This window comes from Seriola dumerili, unplaced genomic scaffold, assembly GCF_002260705.1.
Source record: "Seriola dumerili isolate Sdu_G_001 unplaced genomic scaffold, Sdu_1.0 BDQW01000449.1, whole genome shotgun sequence".
NCBI classification, from domain to species: domain Eukaryota; kingdom Metazoa; phylum Chordata; class Actinopteri; order Carangiformes; family Carangidae; genus Seriola; species Seriola dumerili.
Genome location: NW_019174704.1, coordinates 4,132,091 through 4,151,560, shown reverse-complemented (window position 1 = coordinate 4,151,560; position 19,470 = coordinate 4,132,091). Strand labels below are relative to the sequence as shown.

General features: G+C 41.4%; 1 protein-coding gene across 4 annotated transcripts in view; it reads right to left on the bottom strand.

Annotated features, from left to right (window-relative positions):
* The window catches only part of LOC111234441 (cell adhesion molecule 2-like), a 203,867-nt gene that overhangs the window by 33,473 nt on the left and 150,924 nt on the right, over positions 1-19,470 (bottom strand). For 3 of the 4 annotated variants that reach the window (XM_022762536.1, XM_022762537.1, XM_022762538.1), the window contains 3 exons: positions 17,545-17,694; positions 3,190-3,342; positions 245-382 (listed from right to left, as the gene is read on the bottom strand). In XM_022762536.1, coding sequence (XP_022618257.1) covers positions 245-382; positions 3,190-3,342; positions 17,545-17,694 — 441 coding nt within the window. The remainder of the gene's footprint in view (positions 1-244; positions 383-3,189; positions 3,343-17,544; positions 17,695-19,470) is intronic. The other variant, XM_022762539.1, reaches the window with a different exon arrangement.

Below are 19,470 nucleotides of genomic sequence, written 5' to 3'. Positions count from 1 at the left end.
AAAAAAAAAAAAAAAGTCATTGTTTTTCAAGGCACGCGGAACTAAGTGGAAGGCATCGATAAGGGAATCGTTAAACATAAGGGCAAATGATGTGGATGGATCAAACCCGTTGGAACCGGTTCTCAACTGGAACTGGTCCTCGATTCCCATCCCTCACCGTGGCTCTCATTCTGAATCCCTTGACATGCTTGTATGACATAATCACACAGATGTAGGCCTAAACGCAGATGCAGATGTTGCATACCTTTGACCTCCTTTTCATTCCTGAACCAGCGCAGGTCAGCGGCGGGCTTGCTGCCCTGAGTGATGCAGGTCAGAGTGATCTGGTCGCCCTCCAAGGCAGGCTTCGTCAAGCCATCGATCTCTGGCTTCTCTGGCACGCCTATAGGATGGAGTGAAAATCACAGAGATGGAACTAATTGACACACAGCGGTTTGTCATTATGCAGCAATAATATTATCATGCCGTACTGGAAATTTCCCCTCCAGCTCGGCCTCCTGCAGAGAGATTAGAGAGCAGACTGCAGAGCGGCATCAACGAGCGGTGTCCTGCTCGAGAACACATCAGGGAGGTTTCTCGTTTTTGGATGGTCTCTCACACCACTGGGCCGTCCCCTTCGTTAAGGGTCGGTCCACATGAATTACAAAGAACCACGTTTTCTCACATAGCGCATGGTGGTATTTATCCATGCAGGCTGTGAGACGGACAGTATGTCTGTGACTACTACTCAAACACAAGAGGGTGAGTCGAGTTGCATTTGTGGTGGTTTCTCTGGGTAGTGCTCCTAAAGAAATAGTCCCTATGTCAAAAGAAAAGGTGTGCGTTTTTTCTTGTGTGCATGTGTGTGTACATGTGGATAAAGGGGTTATGACACAGAGAGGGCCACATGGTTGTAAAGAAAAATATGACAGGCCACTGTTTTAAGTGTGTAGTGTGTGCCTTTCTAATGTCACTGAGCAGTAAGTCGGCCTCAGGCTGAGTGAATGAAAGGTCTGTCAGTCAATGCCATTGACTGACTCTGGCCTTGTCGGTCTCACCACCTCCTGAAAGGTTTATTACCAGAGTTAAAGGTCCTCCTGTTTTCCGTTTTCCGTCCTTTTCGTGAGAAACAAACTGCATACACCACCATGACAATAGCTGCTGCTCGGTACATACAGCAGCAGTGTGCAGTGCAGATCTATTCCTCCTCATCTAACTAAAAGCTGTACGTGTCATTTTCAGTTTTCAATCCATCGTTTTCCAGTGTGTAAATTGCAAGTGTCGCAATATCTAACTAAGTATTGTGGTGCGCGTGTAAGAATGTGAATGAGTGAATGTGGCTTGACTCGGAAAAGTGTATGAGGCTTTTTTCTCCCAGACTGAAAGAGAGCAGATCAAATACAATGTTCATCTTATACAGTTAAGTTCCTCTTGGGTGGCTAGAGGCTGCAAAGCTTTAATCCGTCTCTCTGTTTGTGTGCGACTGAGTGTGTATGTGTGTGTGAGTGTAGAGTATTGTGTATGTGTGCGTGCGTGCGTGCGTGTGTGTGTGTGTGTGTGTGTTTCTCTTCTAAGATGTGCAACATGGATTTCTGTGTGCTGTGGTGTGTTTGTGTGTGCTTGACTGTTTAAGCATGACCAAAAGCGCTTTCAAGACATGAAAAAGAAATGAGAGCTAGATTTCTGATGCTTGGTGATGAAAAAAAAAAAAAAAAGAAGAAAACTAGATCTCAGGATTGATAATTCCTGTAGTCATTGTGAGAATTTATTCAGAGTTTATATCAAAGTCAGTTACTAATAACTGAACTTTTGTGCGGTTCATTCTTAGCCGAGCTTGCGGCTAAGGGATGGCAATGTCGGTCTGTCGGTCGATCCACCACTTTGCTCTCGACAACTAACGGATGAATTGCCCGTGAAATTTGTTACACACATGCATGTTCCCCTCAGGATGAACTGTATTCATTTTTGTGACCGAGGAACTTTTAAATCGGGTCAAAATTTTTATTTCTCCAAAAATTTGTTTAATGACCAAATACCTACCTAACATGCCGAAAGGCTCTTTTTCTTGTTGATGTTTATAATGCGGTGATGATTCTGATTTTATAAACATCATAAATATATGTAGGATTCATATTTGAATAATGTTTTACTTTATAATGCTTTACTTATTAGTGGATTTATTATGTTTTAAAAATTCTATTTGTGGTAATAGACAAGCAGATGTTTATATTCATTCACCAAGAATATTTTTGAGAGAATTTGATTGTGAAGCTCGTTTATTTGCACGTTCATTTGGTTGGAGTTTGGTATTTTGTCCACATGATTTTCAATATTTTCACTCCCAGCACTCAGTGTCCTAAAACAGGCCATTCCCCGGCTATTTTGTGTGTTTATTAAATCTCCCTCCGTTTCCTGGCTTGCACCATTAACTATTGTTCAGTATTGCAAAAATAATTTTCTCCATATCCTTATTGAGCAGTAGCCTTTAATGTCTCTAATTCTCAGAATGCTTGTTAACACAGAGAGCCAGCTAATGGTTCTGGAGTGCACGAGCACATCTATTAACATTAGCAAAAACTAATTGGCAAGATAATAAGGCCTGTGGCAGGAAATGAGACAATGTTTTCTGTGGGGCTATGATCACAACACAAACATTACTAGGAAGAGAGGGAGAAAGGGCCTAACTGGTTTTTATTTGTCTGCAGATGTAGACACGCGCAACGGGCTTTTTCTAACTACAACTAAATGTGTTTGTCTTCAAGGCAAAAAAAAAGCAAAAAAAAAACACAACAAAACCATACCATTCAGAAAAGCACGAATGCATGGAGTTCTTATTATGATAATAATATTTTGAAATTGACCCATGTGAAAAATACTACAAACTTTTCCCTTGACCAATGACCTCCAGCCATCGCTAATGTTCTCCATTTATTTTTGGGCTCTTCTGTCCATAATGATAATGGTGATGTATTATTGTTTTAAAATCTAAAACTTCCACATGGAATATATTTTAACATTGGTCATATCCTAAGACACAGAGAAGAAGAGCTTCTCCTTGGAGCGTTCACTAGTCAGTCCGAGGAGTACAGCGCTTCCTCGACCACCCTCTGCTAGCTCCACAAAAACGTTTTTTTGTCCGGACGCTGTTCAAAGTAACGATGGTCGAGCAGACAGACCGACGTCATGTAACTGTGTATCCGCTGCACTTACCTAGAACAGTCAGGTAGGCTTTGGCCGTTCTCACAGGCATGGTGAAGAGAGAACAGGTGTACATGCCTTCATCAGACAGCGAGACATCACTGATGCTGATGGTCAGCTCCGACCACGACGCGCGCACCAGCTCGATCCTGTTGTCCCTTAAAGCTGAACAGAGACAGACAGAGGGTTAGTAAACAGATCGTTAAAATATCAGCAAACCAAAGTGACGGGGGCCTCTTCAGCAGTGTTGCTGGGAGACACACTTCAGCTCCTGCCACACGATCATATTTTCATACACAGTTTTAACATGGTGAACTCTTCCTCCTGTGCTTGATAAAACTAGTTCATATAATATTTCTGTATTGTATTAATAGTTCATCCTCTGTATTTTACATAATGGTAAAGCAGAAAACTGTGTCGAGCTTGGAGTCCATTCTGTTATGTCTATTGGAGACACACACACACACACACACACACACACACACACACACACACACACACACACATACACAAACAGACAGTCAAGTAAACAGAGAGAAAGAAAGAGCGACAGAGTAGCAGAGGCATGCTGAGAGAGTTTTACAAATGCGAGATCACAGCGGCATAAAAAACGGCAAAGTAAAAGAGAGATCAGCCCCCCCCCCCCATTATATGATGTTAAACATGTGCATATTGTTAACAAAACCGCAGCAGAGTGGCCACCTTAACCACACACATATTCTTATCCAACAGTATCAGTACAAGCATGCCAGGAAAAAAAAAACAAAACAGAAATCTTGCCTCCAAAAATAGCCAATTCAGCTTTTGGCATTATTTACAAATGTGCTAATTTAACTGCTATAACCACACCTACTGGTACACAAGGATATGCAACATTCCTAATTAAGTTTGAAACGCTAAAGCTGGTGGTAAATGTGTCAGTGTTATTGTTGTTTTCTGTACTGTCAAATAAAAACAGTACTGCCCTGTGCTCTGCAAACCAAGCTGTGTAGTGTAAATAATGTACGTACGGACAGATTTAAATGCAATCAAAAAATCACATGAAAAAGTGACCTCAAAACTGAACTTTCAGCTGAATCTGAAAATGCATTCAACAGTGCACCTCTACAGTTTACCATATACAGCCTCCTCAGCTGGAAGCCCTCGCAGACACTTTACTTATATGAAAATGTAATCTTCCAAAAGACATAACAGGAATGGAAATCAATAATGCAATAACAGGCTGAGAAAGAGGCCTAATGAGAGTTTGGCAAGATGCGAGACTTGAAATGGATTTGCTGAAATTGGACAGCCAGTCGAAAGACACTACACAGTCTTCAAACTACACTTCGTACTTAATATCTATGATACAGTGGGAGCAGGCACTGAGGTTTCAGACTGCGGTGACACCTTTAAAAATGACATGATTCATGCCTGTTTTGTCCAAGGTGTGCATGACGCTATACAAAACAGCACAAAAGGCTGGTTGGTAACAGAACATGTGGATTGTTGAGTGTGCAAAAAAAAAAAAAAAAAGAAAGAAAGAAAAAATTGAATTCTTTCTGTTTCTGTGGCCTTGGCTGCTCAACAGATTTATTCAATCCTTCTTTTCGCAAGTACAACACCTTTCTACAAACCTTATTTAATATGAGCAGCCAAAGCTACTTTGCTTTCACTCTCCATCAAAGTGACTTGGAGCAAACCTCGCTTGAGTACAGTGTGTGTATGTGTGTGCGTGTGTGTGTGCGTGTGTGTGTAAATGTGACTGTGCATGATGGGATTCAGCAGAGAAGAGGCACGATTGTTTGTGTACAGGTATTCATATTTTTTCTTTCATGTGCCCGCACATGAAAGAAAAATTCTTGTCTTATGGTAATTGTGACAAATCATACAAAAAGTAGAGCACCCTGCTTTTGTAACCTCTTCACAAATTTGAAGAGTAAAGGCCATTAGACAGTCTGTTTGTAGAGTACTTTAAAGAGTGGCTGGCTGGTGAGAAATGATACCCAAGGTATCTAAAGTACTGAAACTGTGTTTCAACAGCCTAAAGCTTTAAGCCGTCATTAAAAAAGAAAAGAAAAAAGAGAGTCATGTTTTCTTTCCCAAATACCTCAACCTTCCCTGACAGAGTGCGACAAAAAAATATAAAATGTGTTATTTACCGAGGACGTAATACACAGCAACAGTCAATTAACTTTGGAAAGAGCTTTTCAGAGGATGGCACAGACATTATCACCTTTTAAAATGTAACTTGTTTTGCCAGATTCTGAGTCTTTTGACTGATGAAATCAATACCAACTGCTACATTATTAGCTGTGTTTTTACTCACTTATGGCTGTAATTTGTCAGTCACTGGTAAACGTCAATAGTTCTGGAGGGGACTCTGAAAGGAGGCGCATGGGCTGCGTTCTCTTTACAGCTTCTGTATATGCTGCGATGATCACAGAGCTGACAAATGTAGAGAAGAATGTCAGTGAGCACACTATCTCATGTCATTTGGTTTGCCAAAGGGATGGGTCGCTTTGCTTTGCTGGTTTCGGGCTAAACACCTACAGTAACTGGCGGTTGAGGTGTAATCAGTTTGGCTAAACGACAGCTGCTCTCTCTCATTTATTATTGCATTTGTTCTGTCCCTTCCTGTCCTTCACAACACCGGTTATCCCTTCATGCTGTGTACTGAGCCTGAGCGGGCGTGACATGTTGATATGAGCACATGACATATCTTTAAGCTTGGCACCAGTGACAGAACATTCCTGTTTCTACGTGTGCGTGTGCGCGTATGAGTACACATGGCCATCAATGCAAGACCACCAAATTAGTTTTAGTCTAACGCACTGCCAGTTCAGCTAATGGTGAGACCTGTCCTGAAAAGATAGTTGTTATGTCTCATGCAGAATGTATAAACGCAAACGTCTCACCAAAGAATAAAATACAAAGAGGAGACTATTTGGAATGATTCGAGACAAAGAAAAGATTATTTTTTTGCCTCTGTATATTGTTCTGTTTTTTTTTCTTTCTTTCTCTCTGTCAGTCTCTCAGTTTCTCTCCTTCCTCCCACCTAGACCTCATTCTGTCGACTCAGGCAGCTCCACACTAACCTGTGAAAGTGTACAAGTCAAACAATGCTTCAATTTCAGCTGTTGTCTTATTTGCTTTGGGCAAGGAAGTATGAGGAGGCAAATGTTGGAAAATACATTTAATGTTGCTGGCTCACGAGCTGTGGTGATGCGACTCTGCTTTCTTCTTCCCCTCTTGTCAATAGCCCATTGAGGGACTTTGAGGGAGAGATTGAAGTATATGGAACAATCTGACTTGTTGCTCTTACGTAAGCAAGTTAACTGAACTCGGGATGACATTGTATTCACTTTTATAACGAGCTCTGCCTGACTGGGAGCGCGCTGATTAGAATCTACTGCAGGTAATGTACCGACTATATGTGACTACCTCACACAAGCCCACGTCAAAAAACCTGAACTATCCCTTTGACATCCATCCATCCAGTAGCTATACTGCTTATCCTTATAGGGTCTGGGGGGGAAGGGGGGGGGGTTGCCAACTGACCTAAACCTGTGTGTCTTTGGACCCGGAGAGAACCCACGCAGACACGGGGAGAACATGCAAACTCCACACAGAAAGGTCTGAACCCAGAACCTTCTCGCTGTGAGGTGACAGTGCTCACCACTGTACCACCGTGCCGTCCATCCCTTTAACAACATATGCCATTTTAACGTTAAACATTAAAGTCGTGTTGTTGTATTTTTGCTCAAAGATTTTAAGATAAACAAAGAAATACTATCAAACATACAGAACATGTATTGTTAATTGGTCTTGAACTAATTAGGCTATATTAACTGCACATAAAACAATCGAGTCGAGCTGATGGGGGATGAGTTTGTGTGTTATATTAACATTTGTGTGGACTTTACAGTAAAATTTAGTGTCATGGATGGACTGGGCTTTATTGTGCAGTTTTAATGGATCTGAAGCTCGTGTTCATTCCGATTAGAATCTGGATTCAGTACACAGTCGTGCTCCAAGTAGTGTTTCTGCATTTTTTCAGTGCTCACAGGCGGATATCAGGATAGTTTAGGTGCCAAAAAGCAGGATCATCCTGATCCCCCTGGAAGGGTGGATTCAGACTGGATTTAGAAACATGAAAGGTGTTATATATAAGCATGAAATCAGAATATAACTGGTAAGGATCCTATAATACAGTCAAGGATCCTGAACAAAAATTCGTCTTTAAATGAACAAAAGTCCCACATCAATGGTTAGACCAACTGGACGGGGAGGTGACAAATGACTGTTGCCAGGATCGTTTCGTCTTTGATTATTTTCTCCATTCAGACTCTGACTTTTGCCTTAAAGTTCTTCGAGTTATGATAGTTTAATACCTTATTAGTGTAATTTTACTTTGCAATTTGTGCACAATTTGTGCAATTTGTGGACACTACACAATACAACACAACAATACACTAAGAAACGGAACGGAACGCACGCACACACACAGTGCACGTGACACATCTTTTTTTTTTTTTTTTTTAAAGATTTTTCTGTTAAATGTACAACAAAGTACAGTCCACCTCCAATTTTCCCCCATCTTTATTTCTCCCCGGCACTGCAACCTATATTCTCTCACTCCGTGCCCAGTGAAAGGCTGGATATCGACAGAGAGGAGAGAGGAGGAATGTATCCTTCACTATTTGTCTGCAAAGGTGCTGCAGCTGCCCGACATCCATTAGGGAGCATTAGTGCAGACAGTCCTGGATGTGTTCATAGAGGATGGCGTTGTTGTCGACATCAAAGGGTGGTAGCGATTTTGTATTCCACAGTAACTACTACTACTTACTGATTGTGCAACCATTTTTTTTTTTTTTTTGCTCATTTAGCCTTAGCCCGCATCTCTCTGTGAATATGGAAACAGAGACGGAAAGCGAGACTGCACTTGTCAGTATCAAAGTTTGATTTGTTTTCGCAACAAATGGGCAATACACCTCTGTCTGTTTTGCTTCTTGTTTGTTTACCGTTTGTGTGAGACAGAGAGAGAGAGAGAGAGAGAGAGACAGAGAGAGAGAGAGAGAGAGAGAGAGCCAGGGCGATAGATGTCTTTTATACATCTGATTGCCTTAATCTCAGCAGAACGCACACGGAGTACCTTGAGACATGACTATTTTATTATTTCGCACAAACAGATGCAGTTTGAAACCCAGCGAGGGCGGGAAGATTTAAAAATAAATAAATTAAAAAAAAAATCTAATTAGAAGTACTGGTGAGCGTCGGTTCAGAGGAGCCGTCCGTGCTGAGGTTCCCTTGAATGCAGCCAAGACTGATCAGATAACAGAGAGTAAATGGCTATAACACCAAAGTCACAACATTCTCTGTTCCCAAACAGTGTATTCAGAAAGAGACAGAACAGAAAGGGAAAGGGTCAGCCATCTCTTTCTATAAAATCTCTAGAGGGTGGGAAGAAAGGCACGACTTTGAAAAGGAAAACGGAGACAGGGAGACGCCGCACAGAGAGAAAGGTCAAAGACGTCTCGTTACTTTTAAATTAAAAGTGACATTTTTATTCCGCTGGAAGACGTTCAGCCAAATGGTGAAAACGTCTTCTCGAAACTGACTGTGAATGATACAAACACACGCTTTGCATGGCGTTAACGCTCCGTGTTAATCTTTGACCCGTGGATGAGTTACAGTCCAATATAAACAAAGCACGTGCAGTCACCGAAACCTCTGTGTGGCGTCAGAGGAATTCAGCTGATGCTGCAAGCACAAGTGTGGGTCCAGAGCAGTAAGGTTTTATTATATTGGTCCATCATTTCCTAATAATTTTCCAAAACGTCTCCCAGAAAGAATTTATTATTCTATGTGATTCAGTGTTCATTATAAGGCAAATAGAGACACTGTCCAAATGGTTCGCTTCCAATTAATTAACCCAATTAATTGCTGACATAACCTAGTCTGTGAGTCAGTGCACAGCAGGTGGGCTGAACATACCACAATGTAAAACCTCGTCTAAAGGCAAGCATATAACTCAGCAGAGATGAAATAAACATCAGAAGAACGCCACAGATCACTACAATAATAATAATAATAATAATATACAGTATATTTGTTTAATGTGTGGTTTTTACTTTAAACTCCACTTGATAAGCGTTCAGAAAAAAAAAACTAGAGCGAAGACATGAGAAGACGTGAATATGGTGCGTCGACTTAATTACAGCATCTGCCTTGTGAAAAGCAGTGAGCTACACGGAGCGGTGAACTGGTGGTTTCCTCTTTTTCAGCCTTGCCTCCGTTTGTTCAGACACAGTTTGTATCCATACTCCAAAACAAACAAACAAACACACAAGCAAATCAAACAAGGGATATTGGTGCATTTGCATGCTTCATCCCATATTTGCTTTAGCTGCTTTTGATTTGAAAAGCCAGCTGCGGGCCGCTCCCTGCACTATGACTGTTTTGCTGATGACGGCTGGTGTGCCGCGCTGCGTTCAGGTTGCTGTCAGAACTTTAGCTGAACCTCAGGCTCAGCAGCAGCAAACCGCTTTTCCCAACATGCTTCCTGCTGCACGTGAACTATTTTCACGACATCCATAGTAACTAATTATGTTTTTTTTTTATGAGTTTTACAACATAAAGTCCTGAATCTTGCGAATTCAAAGCTGTTTAACATCTGACACAGGCACCACAAGCACAGTTTTTCCCCCTCCAAGCACAATTACTCATTGACTATTCAAATCTGCCTGTGACTCAGTATTGATTGCTGTAAATGCCTCCGTTTCATTTTGATCACAATTACCCAACAGCTCATCTTTTTCTTTTTTTTTCTTTTTCTTTTTTTTTAATTCATTTCAGGCCGAGGGAACAAAACTACCAGAGTCAAAGTGACTCCAGAATCCAAAAAGATTCTTTCTCCAGCTCAACGTGAGGAAGCCTACTGTCACACACAACTGATGGTCTTGTGATTCATCTGTATGTCGCCAGAGCCTCACAAAAATTGCAACACAGCACACCAGCTATATACACAGGTTTATGTATATGAAAGCTGTGTGTAACGGGACTATGAGAACATATCTCTTCATATCTTATTTGGCTGCACATCTATCAGTTTTTCCATGGCTGCGCTCCCCCATCATTAAAGGCAGCTGGTGAGTAAACATGATGTTTGTGCTCATGTGCATATACAGTATGTATGTATGTATGTATGTATGCGTGTGTGTGTTAAGGTTATAGGTTAGAAATTTATAACTCTAACCTCACTCACGTTAGGCCTATCATGTCTGCACATTTGCCTTTGTCCATTTATTTGCCTTCCCTCCTCTCTCCCTCCTGCCCTTCCCTCCCACATCCTTTCAGCTGCCCTCCCCTCCCTTCCTACCCCTTCATCCACCCAGGGACAGTATGTATTAGTATAGAACCTTGGCAGGTGTTTGCTCATTCAAGTGACACAGTTTTATAATGAGAAAAGTGCAAATTTCAGAATATACATTCAGCTCCCTCTGTCTGGATGTGACTGTTCTCTTTTCCTTGTCAACAACCCATCTGGGGACTTGAGTTTGCCTGTGTGTGTGTGTGTGTGTGTGTGTGTTTGTGTGTCTGTGTGTGTGTGTGAGGGACGATAAAGAGAGAGAAAGAGAGAGACAGAAAGAGAGAGAGAGAGAAAAGCAAACAGAATGCAATGTTTATTGAATAGCTTCATGTATATTCTGTATCTCAGCCGTTCCTCAACCTCCGGTAACTGTTATACCTCTCCGAGACTCACCGGCTTCTTAAAATGTAAAATGTGCCATACTTCCTCCAATAATTGGCTTGTGGAGATTTTTTCCTGTGACAGAAATGATTTTCTTTCATCGGTTACTACCTGCCATTCCGAGTTCAGTGGGACACCTCCACCAGCTCTACTTCATTAAATCTTTTGTGCGAGGCGGGTCAGTGAGGAGACAGCTGTTGCATATAAACCTTATTGTATTTTGCACAGGGATACATCCCCCCACCCCCCTTAAAGCATAAGAGTAGAGGAACAGGCACCTTGGTCTATAAGGAGGTACAGGTTTTTCTAGGGTGCCCTCTACATTTATCCTTCAAAATGACTTTGAAAAGGCCTTTGGAAAGAAAGTGGACAGTGCTTGCGGAGCTGCATCTTCACAGTGACCATGCTTAAAAAAAAAAAAAAAAAAAGAAAAATCTCTCACAGGGTTATTCTTAATTTCCGATTCCCTTATAAAATATGGTTTCTTTTTCCAGCTGTGTTAGAGAACTTTTTTCCCGGAAGACAGAAAGAATAAGCCTGCCACTAAGTGTGAGCTAATTATTCCCATTTGCCTGAGGTATTTTTCCGTGCACCTCACAAATGATAAATGGCTCTACTAATAAAGGCAGTAATAACTGGATCTATTGCTTCATTTGACAGTGGAGTCTCTCTCTCGCCCTAACCTGCTTTAAAGCAGAAGAAACGGAGCTGAAGCGGTTTCTCTCATTCACAGGCAACGCGAACACAATCGATGACAACTATTCAGATCTGTGCTTTTAATTATACCATACTCGTCTGCACCTCTAAATACTATGCAAACACAAGTGAGAAGAAAAAAAAAAAAAAAAGAAGAAGCCTTTTAAATGAAAGGCTGAATATTACACTCAAACACATGCAAAGAAGTAGACGAAGGAAGAAGACGCCGAATGCTCAAGGTCAAAGAAAAAGTTTGCTTGTGTCTTTCAGAGGTGATAACTGTGTCTGAGAGCTCTCATAAAATGCCTCCTTAATTCCTCTCCTTTATCCCACCAAGGCCTACATTCGTCTCCTTTTTCCTCTTTTTCTTCCTCTCATGTTTTATGGTCCTTGTCTTGGAGAGAGGGGACTTGTTAGGGATCTTTGGAGATTTACAGTCAAGTTTTTTTCTATCAGAGAGAACACCGTACCAATCTTCAGGCCGATATGAAAGGATGTTTCATAGAGGCGCTCTTCCAGGAAATAAAAAAAAAAAAAAAAAAAAAAAAAAAAAAAAGACAGCTGTCTCCGAAGTTTAACTTTCCTGCTAAGATTAAGTTTTTGAGAGAAAGTTCTGCTATCTGTTTAATAAAAAGTCTTTCAGGCATTTCTTATTTTGTTATTTACTTTGGAAAACTTTTAAAAGCCTATCCCCTAAATTGCTCAGGCACAGATACTCTGAATGCATCAAAGCTTTCATGGCTCCATACTAGGGAGGTGGAATGCTTGACATTCCACAGGCACACACGTATATGTGCACTTACAAGCCTACACACACACACACACACACACACACACACACACACACACACACACACACACACACAAACACACACACACACAAAACCACAAACTCACACAACCAACAAACAGCCAGCAAATTGATTCAGACAGCTGAATATTTGACATCTGAGGACCTGAATGGTTTCATATTCAGCAGCTCGGGGGTCTCAAAACGAGCAGTTGGCCCTTAGCTGTTCACCCATAACACTAATCTTAATGCTTAAACAGATTCAATCAATCCGCAGACGGTGCAGCGTAGGCGGAGATGTCCACCACAGGTGCAGGAGCAACTTTGGTAATCCTGCAAACAACATCAACAACATAATCGCTCACACATCAAAAAAAAAAAAAAAAAAAAAAATGCTGCGTATAGAGAAACTGTCTTGTGCTAATCCACCGGTGCTTATGCGTGGTGACTCACCGGACTCGAACTGAGGGGGACCGACTGAGTCACCGGGGGCCTTTTCAGGGTCAGTGTCTCTTTTCCATGAAACTGCAATAACGTGAGCCAAGACCAATCTGTCTCAAGACCATACATGTTTGCATCAACCTGGCCACATTTTGGAAATGTTAACCCGAGCATTTTGGTCAAAGGATGTCAGACGTTGTATTCGTTGTGTTTGTATAATTGTTTTGCCAAATTTTCATGATGGTCGTACACAAAGAAATATTATTATATTGTATTTTTTTTCTTCCAAATCCTCAAATGAACCTTTTGATTCCTCCAGTGACGAGTAAACAAGACAAAAAAAACAAAACAACAAATCATTCTTAGCTCATGGGGAAGAGTACATGCGCATGCCATGTCTGAAAGTGACTCAAGACAAAACGCCCTGCACCCTAATGCCAGACTGCTAATTACTGATACCCAACCTGAGAAATAAGCCCAGCTGTCAATACCTACGTCTGCTGCATTGGTCAGATTTTGGGGCGAAGCTGTAAAATATTCAGATCGATTAAATGTGCGCTGGAGGCAAAGACTTTATGATGCTCTCAAGAACGGGTAAACCACGATCCCATCGCAGTACTCCGGAAGGCAGATAATTAAAGAGGAGAGGAAGGGATCAAGGGAGTGCTGTAGGTTGAAAATGAAAGTACAGATGTGGGCGTTGGAAAAGAGATGGGATGAAAAAGGGGTTAGCAAATTACAGTAAGCGTGTTGAATAAATGATTTAAATGTCACACCTTAGCCAGTGCTCACACATGATGAGTCCACTAAATAGGCCTGCAAATTTAGCTTGGAAAGTAATTATACATAGATTCTTTCTAGTATGGGAATAACGAATAAATTGTAATTATGCCTCACTGCAAAATTTCTTCATCCAGGAAATAAAGCTATTATCAAGTCTTGAATTACATGAAACCAAAAGAGCAATTTGTAAAGAGATATTAGCCCCTTTTGAATCTTATAAAGGAGAGAATCCCTCTTGCTCAGTGCTCATCTCTCGCTCGCTGTCGAAGCACAGTGTAGGTCCCTCAGTGGTAAGTGATGGAAAGGACAAAATTGGCTATTTTCAGGACAATGACTTATTTGAAATTCAAACAACTCTTCACAGCCATCGTAGCACCTTTGAGAGGACGGGAGACAAGAGGAGTCTCTTTCATCCGACTAAACGCCTTCGAGGTGAGCCTCAGCCTTGACATTAAACAACAACAGCCGTGAAACCGGCACCACTCAAAGGACCGTAATGGAGTCAGTGGCTGCATTTGTCTTTGTAAGCAATATGTTTATGCTAATGCTCTGCGGCTGACTTTAATAGAGGATGTAAGTGACACTCTTTGCGATGGGACACATGCGCACAGACAATCTGTTGAATTAGACCGCAAGCATTATTTCAACCATTCCTAGGCTTAGCTGGTGTGCCTGCGTACAGTCTATTATATTAATGTAATATGATAATTATTACTTATTACATGAGAAATTATCAAAAAAAATGAACAAGAGCTATATCTTGATTGCTGCCCATTTTCTCCTTCAAGTTCCTGAACTGACTTCCAAACAGGAAAAACCTTCACATTTAATGACCTAAAAATGTCATTGTGTTTAAAAATACTGTACTTATAAGGAGACAGCCAATAACCTTAAAGAAGGTAGGCGTTGAACTGCAAATCTTGTACATTGGCATGAAGCATAAAACCAGATATTTTTTCAGCTAATTTTAACGAAGAAAAGTATGCAAAAAGTTGTCAAGTCGGGGTTGTATTTGTGAGCAACTGTGCGCTTTGCCCTAATCCTCATCTTCTTCTTCCCAACAGGCAGCAAGGAAAATTAATCTGAAACCTACTGTGCTCAAAGGCGTTTGCAGCTGAGACATCTTTCCTTTCTCACACTGCCAGTGGCACTTTGGAAACACTCACCATCTCAGCGCTCCCATCAGCATGTGCATCTGAATTCGCCACATTCAGCAAGGCAACTCCCAAAGCAGACACCCACACACACACACGGGCGCACATGCACACACAAACACGCACACAAACACACAGCCAACCCAAAACAGCAACGCAATTCCAGGGCCTTAGTAGTATCCCTTTGCTTTTCTGATAATAAGAGAGTCCTTGGCTGCTTTTTCATTTCCAATCTCAGAGCTCTGCACTGAAAATGCCATGAAATAGACCCCCAAGCCCGACCCCTGGTGTGATATGGAATAACCTGCAGAGAACCTCAGCTGCTGAATTTGATGTTCAATGCAGCTTTTAACTGCTACTATTTCCGAAAAAAGGTAGGTAAGTGGAAATGTGAATGGTTGACAATTGGAATGCTTCGCACATGCATGCATTCACTTAGTGTATGCAAAAAATAAAAAAAAAAATACATAGAAACATACACACACACACACACACACACACACACACAAATACAAGCACAAATATTGCGTGTGAACACACAAACGGACAAGGCAGCCCAGTGGGCAGAGGGATAATAGAGGAAGACTGTGTAAATCCCATATGTGCTTAATCCAGACACTTACAAGAGAGTGTGATTCATACTCTATTACACTCGACTAATACAGCTGAGAGACGCACAGGGCACAATCATTTCAGCAGGCATGAACTGAAATAAATAAATAAATAAATAAATAAATAAATAAATAAATAAATAAATGAAATGACACCCATGAATCCTATTTACGAGGACTTTTCTGAAGAGGGTGCAAAAGGTCAGGAATAAACCCTTTGTACTTATTAGCCATTAAACACTGGTGGTGCCACACCTATTTCCATGTGTGTATTTGTTGGCGTGTTTTTGTGTGTGTGTTTGTGTGTGTGTGTGTGTGTGTGTGTGTATATGCATCACTCTGTCTGGGAACGTGTGCACAGATAACAAGGGGTTTGCATCCGATTAATGGAGGGGATTTCTCCGCGGGACCATGCAAGTCTCCACTATATAAAGTGTTTATTATACAGAGCTTATTATACAGTCTTTTTCTGCAGATTGCATTATTCTCAGACTATTTTCCTCACAGGTAGTCGGGCGTGAGATTGATGAGGTTGTTAAAGTTCTACATAACAAAACTTTTGTCCTTCAGTTAAGTTTAATAAAGACAATTTTGGCTTGATTTATGTTGCATTGTTGAATATTGCAAAATGCACCTAAATCCACACGTTTGAGCTAATAGCTTTTGAGTAAACACATTTTAACAAGTGGACTAATTTTGTGTTGCTCTCCTTTCCAAAACATTAGTGAAATCCTTCCCACTGGGCATGTTTACAGTACTCTACTGCATAATCTCCATTCATTTGTTTCACATAATGTCAAGTGGAGTCAGTATTGTTATGGCATTTTTGTGGCTTTATAAAAAAAAACAATCTAACCTTCATGTTTCATTTGTTTCATTTTGGTCTGTAACCTTTCACAGTAGGCTACCTTGTCAAAATACACCACCGAAAAGCTAACTAAGTGCAAAACAAGATCGAGTCCATAGCTAATGACTGTGCTGTATACTACAAAATGTTAAAATGGGAATTTGGTTATTTTTAACCAACGTAATGCTCTGACACAAGGGCATGGTGCTGTAGCATCCAGGGCTCAGGTGACTGGGTTTGTTCTTTTACCTGAAATTTAATTTGTACTGCACTGGATGTGCTAGAGGCAGTTCCAGCTAAGTACAAGAGGACCGCGGTGAAGGGCACTTGCACAGCAGGGTGCAGGGTTGACTTTGAGGGTGTGCGGGCTGTTTCTGATGTTTCTAACTTGATTTGAAAAACAATTTGAAACTTTTGAGTATGTGTCTTTTGATTCAGATAGAAAGGTGCAGGAAAAAAAAAAAAGATTTCAGCCACAACTTCCTTTCCATGGGTCACATTCAACCCGCTCCATGGTTTGCACTGATCATGTTTGCACTTGAAATATAAATCAATGACAGCAAGCCACCGCTGCTATCGACGCTGGCCTGCTCCCTGCACCACTACTGATCTTGAAATCTGATGGAATTACAGCTGTGTTTATCCATCCATCTCCACTTTCCAACTATCCAAATATGCACAACAAACAATTCTGACAGTAAGGTAAAATGGACAGCACGCAAACACAAAACGAGAGACATTACAGTCCAAATTGCTCATTGCAAGTGATGCTCTCCACTGTGTATCCTGTTTGAGACAAAACATGTCGGAAAGAGAGCTGACCATATCTATCTCACCGCCTCAGCACTAGGGTTTGTGTGTGTGTGTGTGTGTGTAAGGTTTAAAGATAAAATAAAAAAAATAATGATAGCCACATACTATTCATCCCCAGACAAAAGGTTTTAAAGACTGCATGAAAACAGGCTTTGGCGTGTGTGTATGTGTGTGTGTGTGTGTGTGTGTGTGTGTGTGTGTGTGTTCTTGTCTGTTTTTCTGTACTGTGAATACACTGGCTGTGAAGGAAAACGCAGACACATGAAATGTGGAACAGATGCTATGACACAACAAAGATAACTGCTTATTCAAGTGACAAACACACAGGAATACAGAGGAGTTTTTTTCAGGTTCCTCTCCAACCTAAAAAATAACATAAAATAAAATGCTGTTTCTGTGTGTTTTGTGAATTTCTCACCCACCACAAACCTAACCCAGGGAATGCTCTATACGACTGCAACTGTTCTGTTCCTGCTGCTGTCTGACGATCCCCAACTCACCTTTCTTGTCCCCGAAGAAGAGGGTTTGCTGTGCCGGGTTTGACCACTGGAGGGAGGTGTTGTCATTATACTCCACACGGCAGGTCAGGTTTGCCGTCCCACCCTCTGTCACCGTCACATTCTGAACCAGAGGGTACTGACCGCTGATGCCTGCAACACGACACCATGAGAGAAAAGAGTAAGAGGAGATGAGGATGCATCGAGAGGGAGAAATACAGAGTGAGACAGATGGTACGTTTTTATTGCTTGATTTGTAAGGTTGCTTTGTTAATTAAACGTGTGTAATAAACAACAGCAATCCTATAGAATTAAGACCGTGAAGGTAAACTATAAAGCAATGGGATTTTTTTTGCCCAGTTGGTTCATGAAGACGTACAATAAAATTAAGAAAAGACTTTTCAGTCACTGGAGGACTAAATCAACTCCTCACACTGCAGGACAGAGAGAAGGAATCTGGTTTATGTCTTTGAGAAAAGCTTAACACCCTAATTACAAAGCCAATGTTCATGCAGGATGGCCAGTCACTACTGTGTGCTAAATTGGACCCTAACATAGAAGAAACAGGGGGCATTTAGCCTTCAGTACCAACCCTGAAACCTCAGCTTCACAGGAAGGACCAATTAAAAACTGTTCTCCGCGGACTCGTGTGCATTTGTGGATTTTGGGTTTGTGTAATCCCTGCATCGAATGAGAGAAACAGAGGGACAAACAGCGCTACTGTGATTCTGTGCGACCTCGAAACCGAGCAGAGCTACTTTTCAGCACCACGGACAGTTCGCTTTTGCAACTGGTTCATCAAGAGCTGCCTGACAGTTTTCAGAACTTTGGACAGCTCCCACTGTTGTATCTGCGTGTGTGTGTGTGTGTGTGTGTGTGTGTGTGTGGGTGGTAGGGTGTGTTTATATGCTTTAGTGTGTGTGTGTGTGCGAGTGTGTGAGAGGGAGGCTGAGGGAGCAACTAAGCAAGTAAATAATAATAACCATAAATCTATTTCTGTCCTCATCCCCCAGAGGACAGGTTTTAAAGACTGTGTGAATAAAGTCTTAGGTAAGAAAGATTATTCATCCCCAGCTAACTCTCCCGTCTTAAACCAACAACCCCGCAGGAGAGGATCATAAAGACTGAAAAAAAAGAAAGAAAAACATATATGGGGGAAAAAAAATGAAATAAGAAACATTCAGAATTGAGGAGTTTTTAAAAGCTACAACTTCCACTTCCGTGTGATTCAGTCTGATACCTGTTCGACCACTGCTCATGTATTCCACCAAATGCAACACTGTAATCATCATCATCAGCCAAGTTTGTCTTTTTGCGTTTTCTTGTTTTTGCGTTAACGATTGCACAAGAAAGATAAATAACGCCCCCCAACCCCCCACAACAAATAGCGCTTGTCTGCAGGGTGAGCGGCTGAAGCAAACCCCATCACAGAGAGACCCGAGGTGAAGGACATGTTGAGAGGAGAGAAGATGAGGTGAAGGAGGGAAGGAGAGTCAGAGAGAGGTAAGTCAAGGAGCACGGGTCATTTCCAGTGTTGATTAAAGCCTCCCGAGGTTAATCATGCATGTGAGAGATAGAGAGGGAAGAGGAGGAGAAATGGAGGAAAAATGGATCTGCGCTATGGGAGGCTAGGAATATGTTTTATTCATGAAAGTTTTGCATGAGGCATGATCTGCCAACGATTTACCATTCTCCCGCGCCTGCCCTCGCTCTCTTTATTACTTCCTCTCTTTAAATCACTTACTTTTTCTCATTTTTCTCACTCACACAGTTGTGCGACATACAGCCCAGTGTGATACATTTTATTTCTTTTGTGCCGGCCACAAAGGAAAGCTAATGGTTTACCACCACACCGAATGGTAGCAATGAGGATATCTGAGCGAGCTTCTGCACCATATGACGTGATGTATAATTTTAGTTCATTACTGC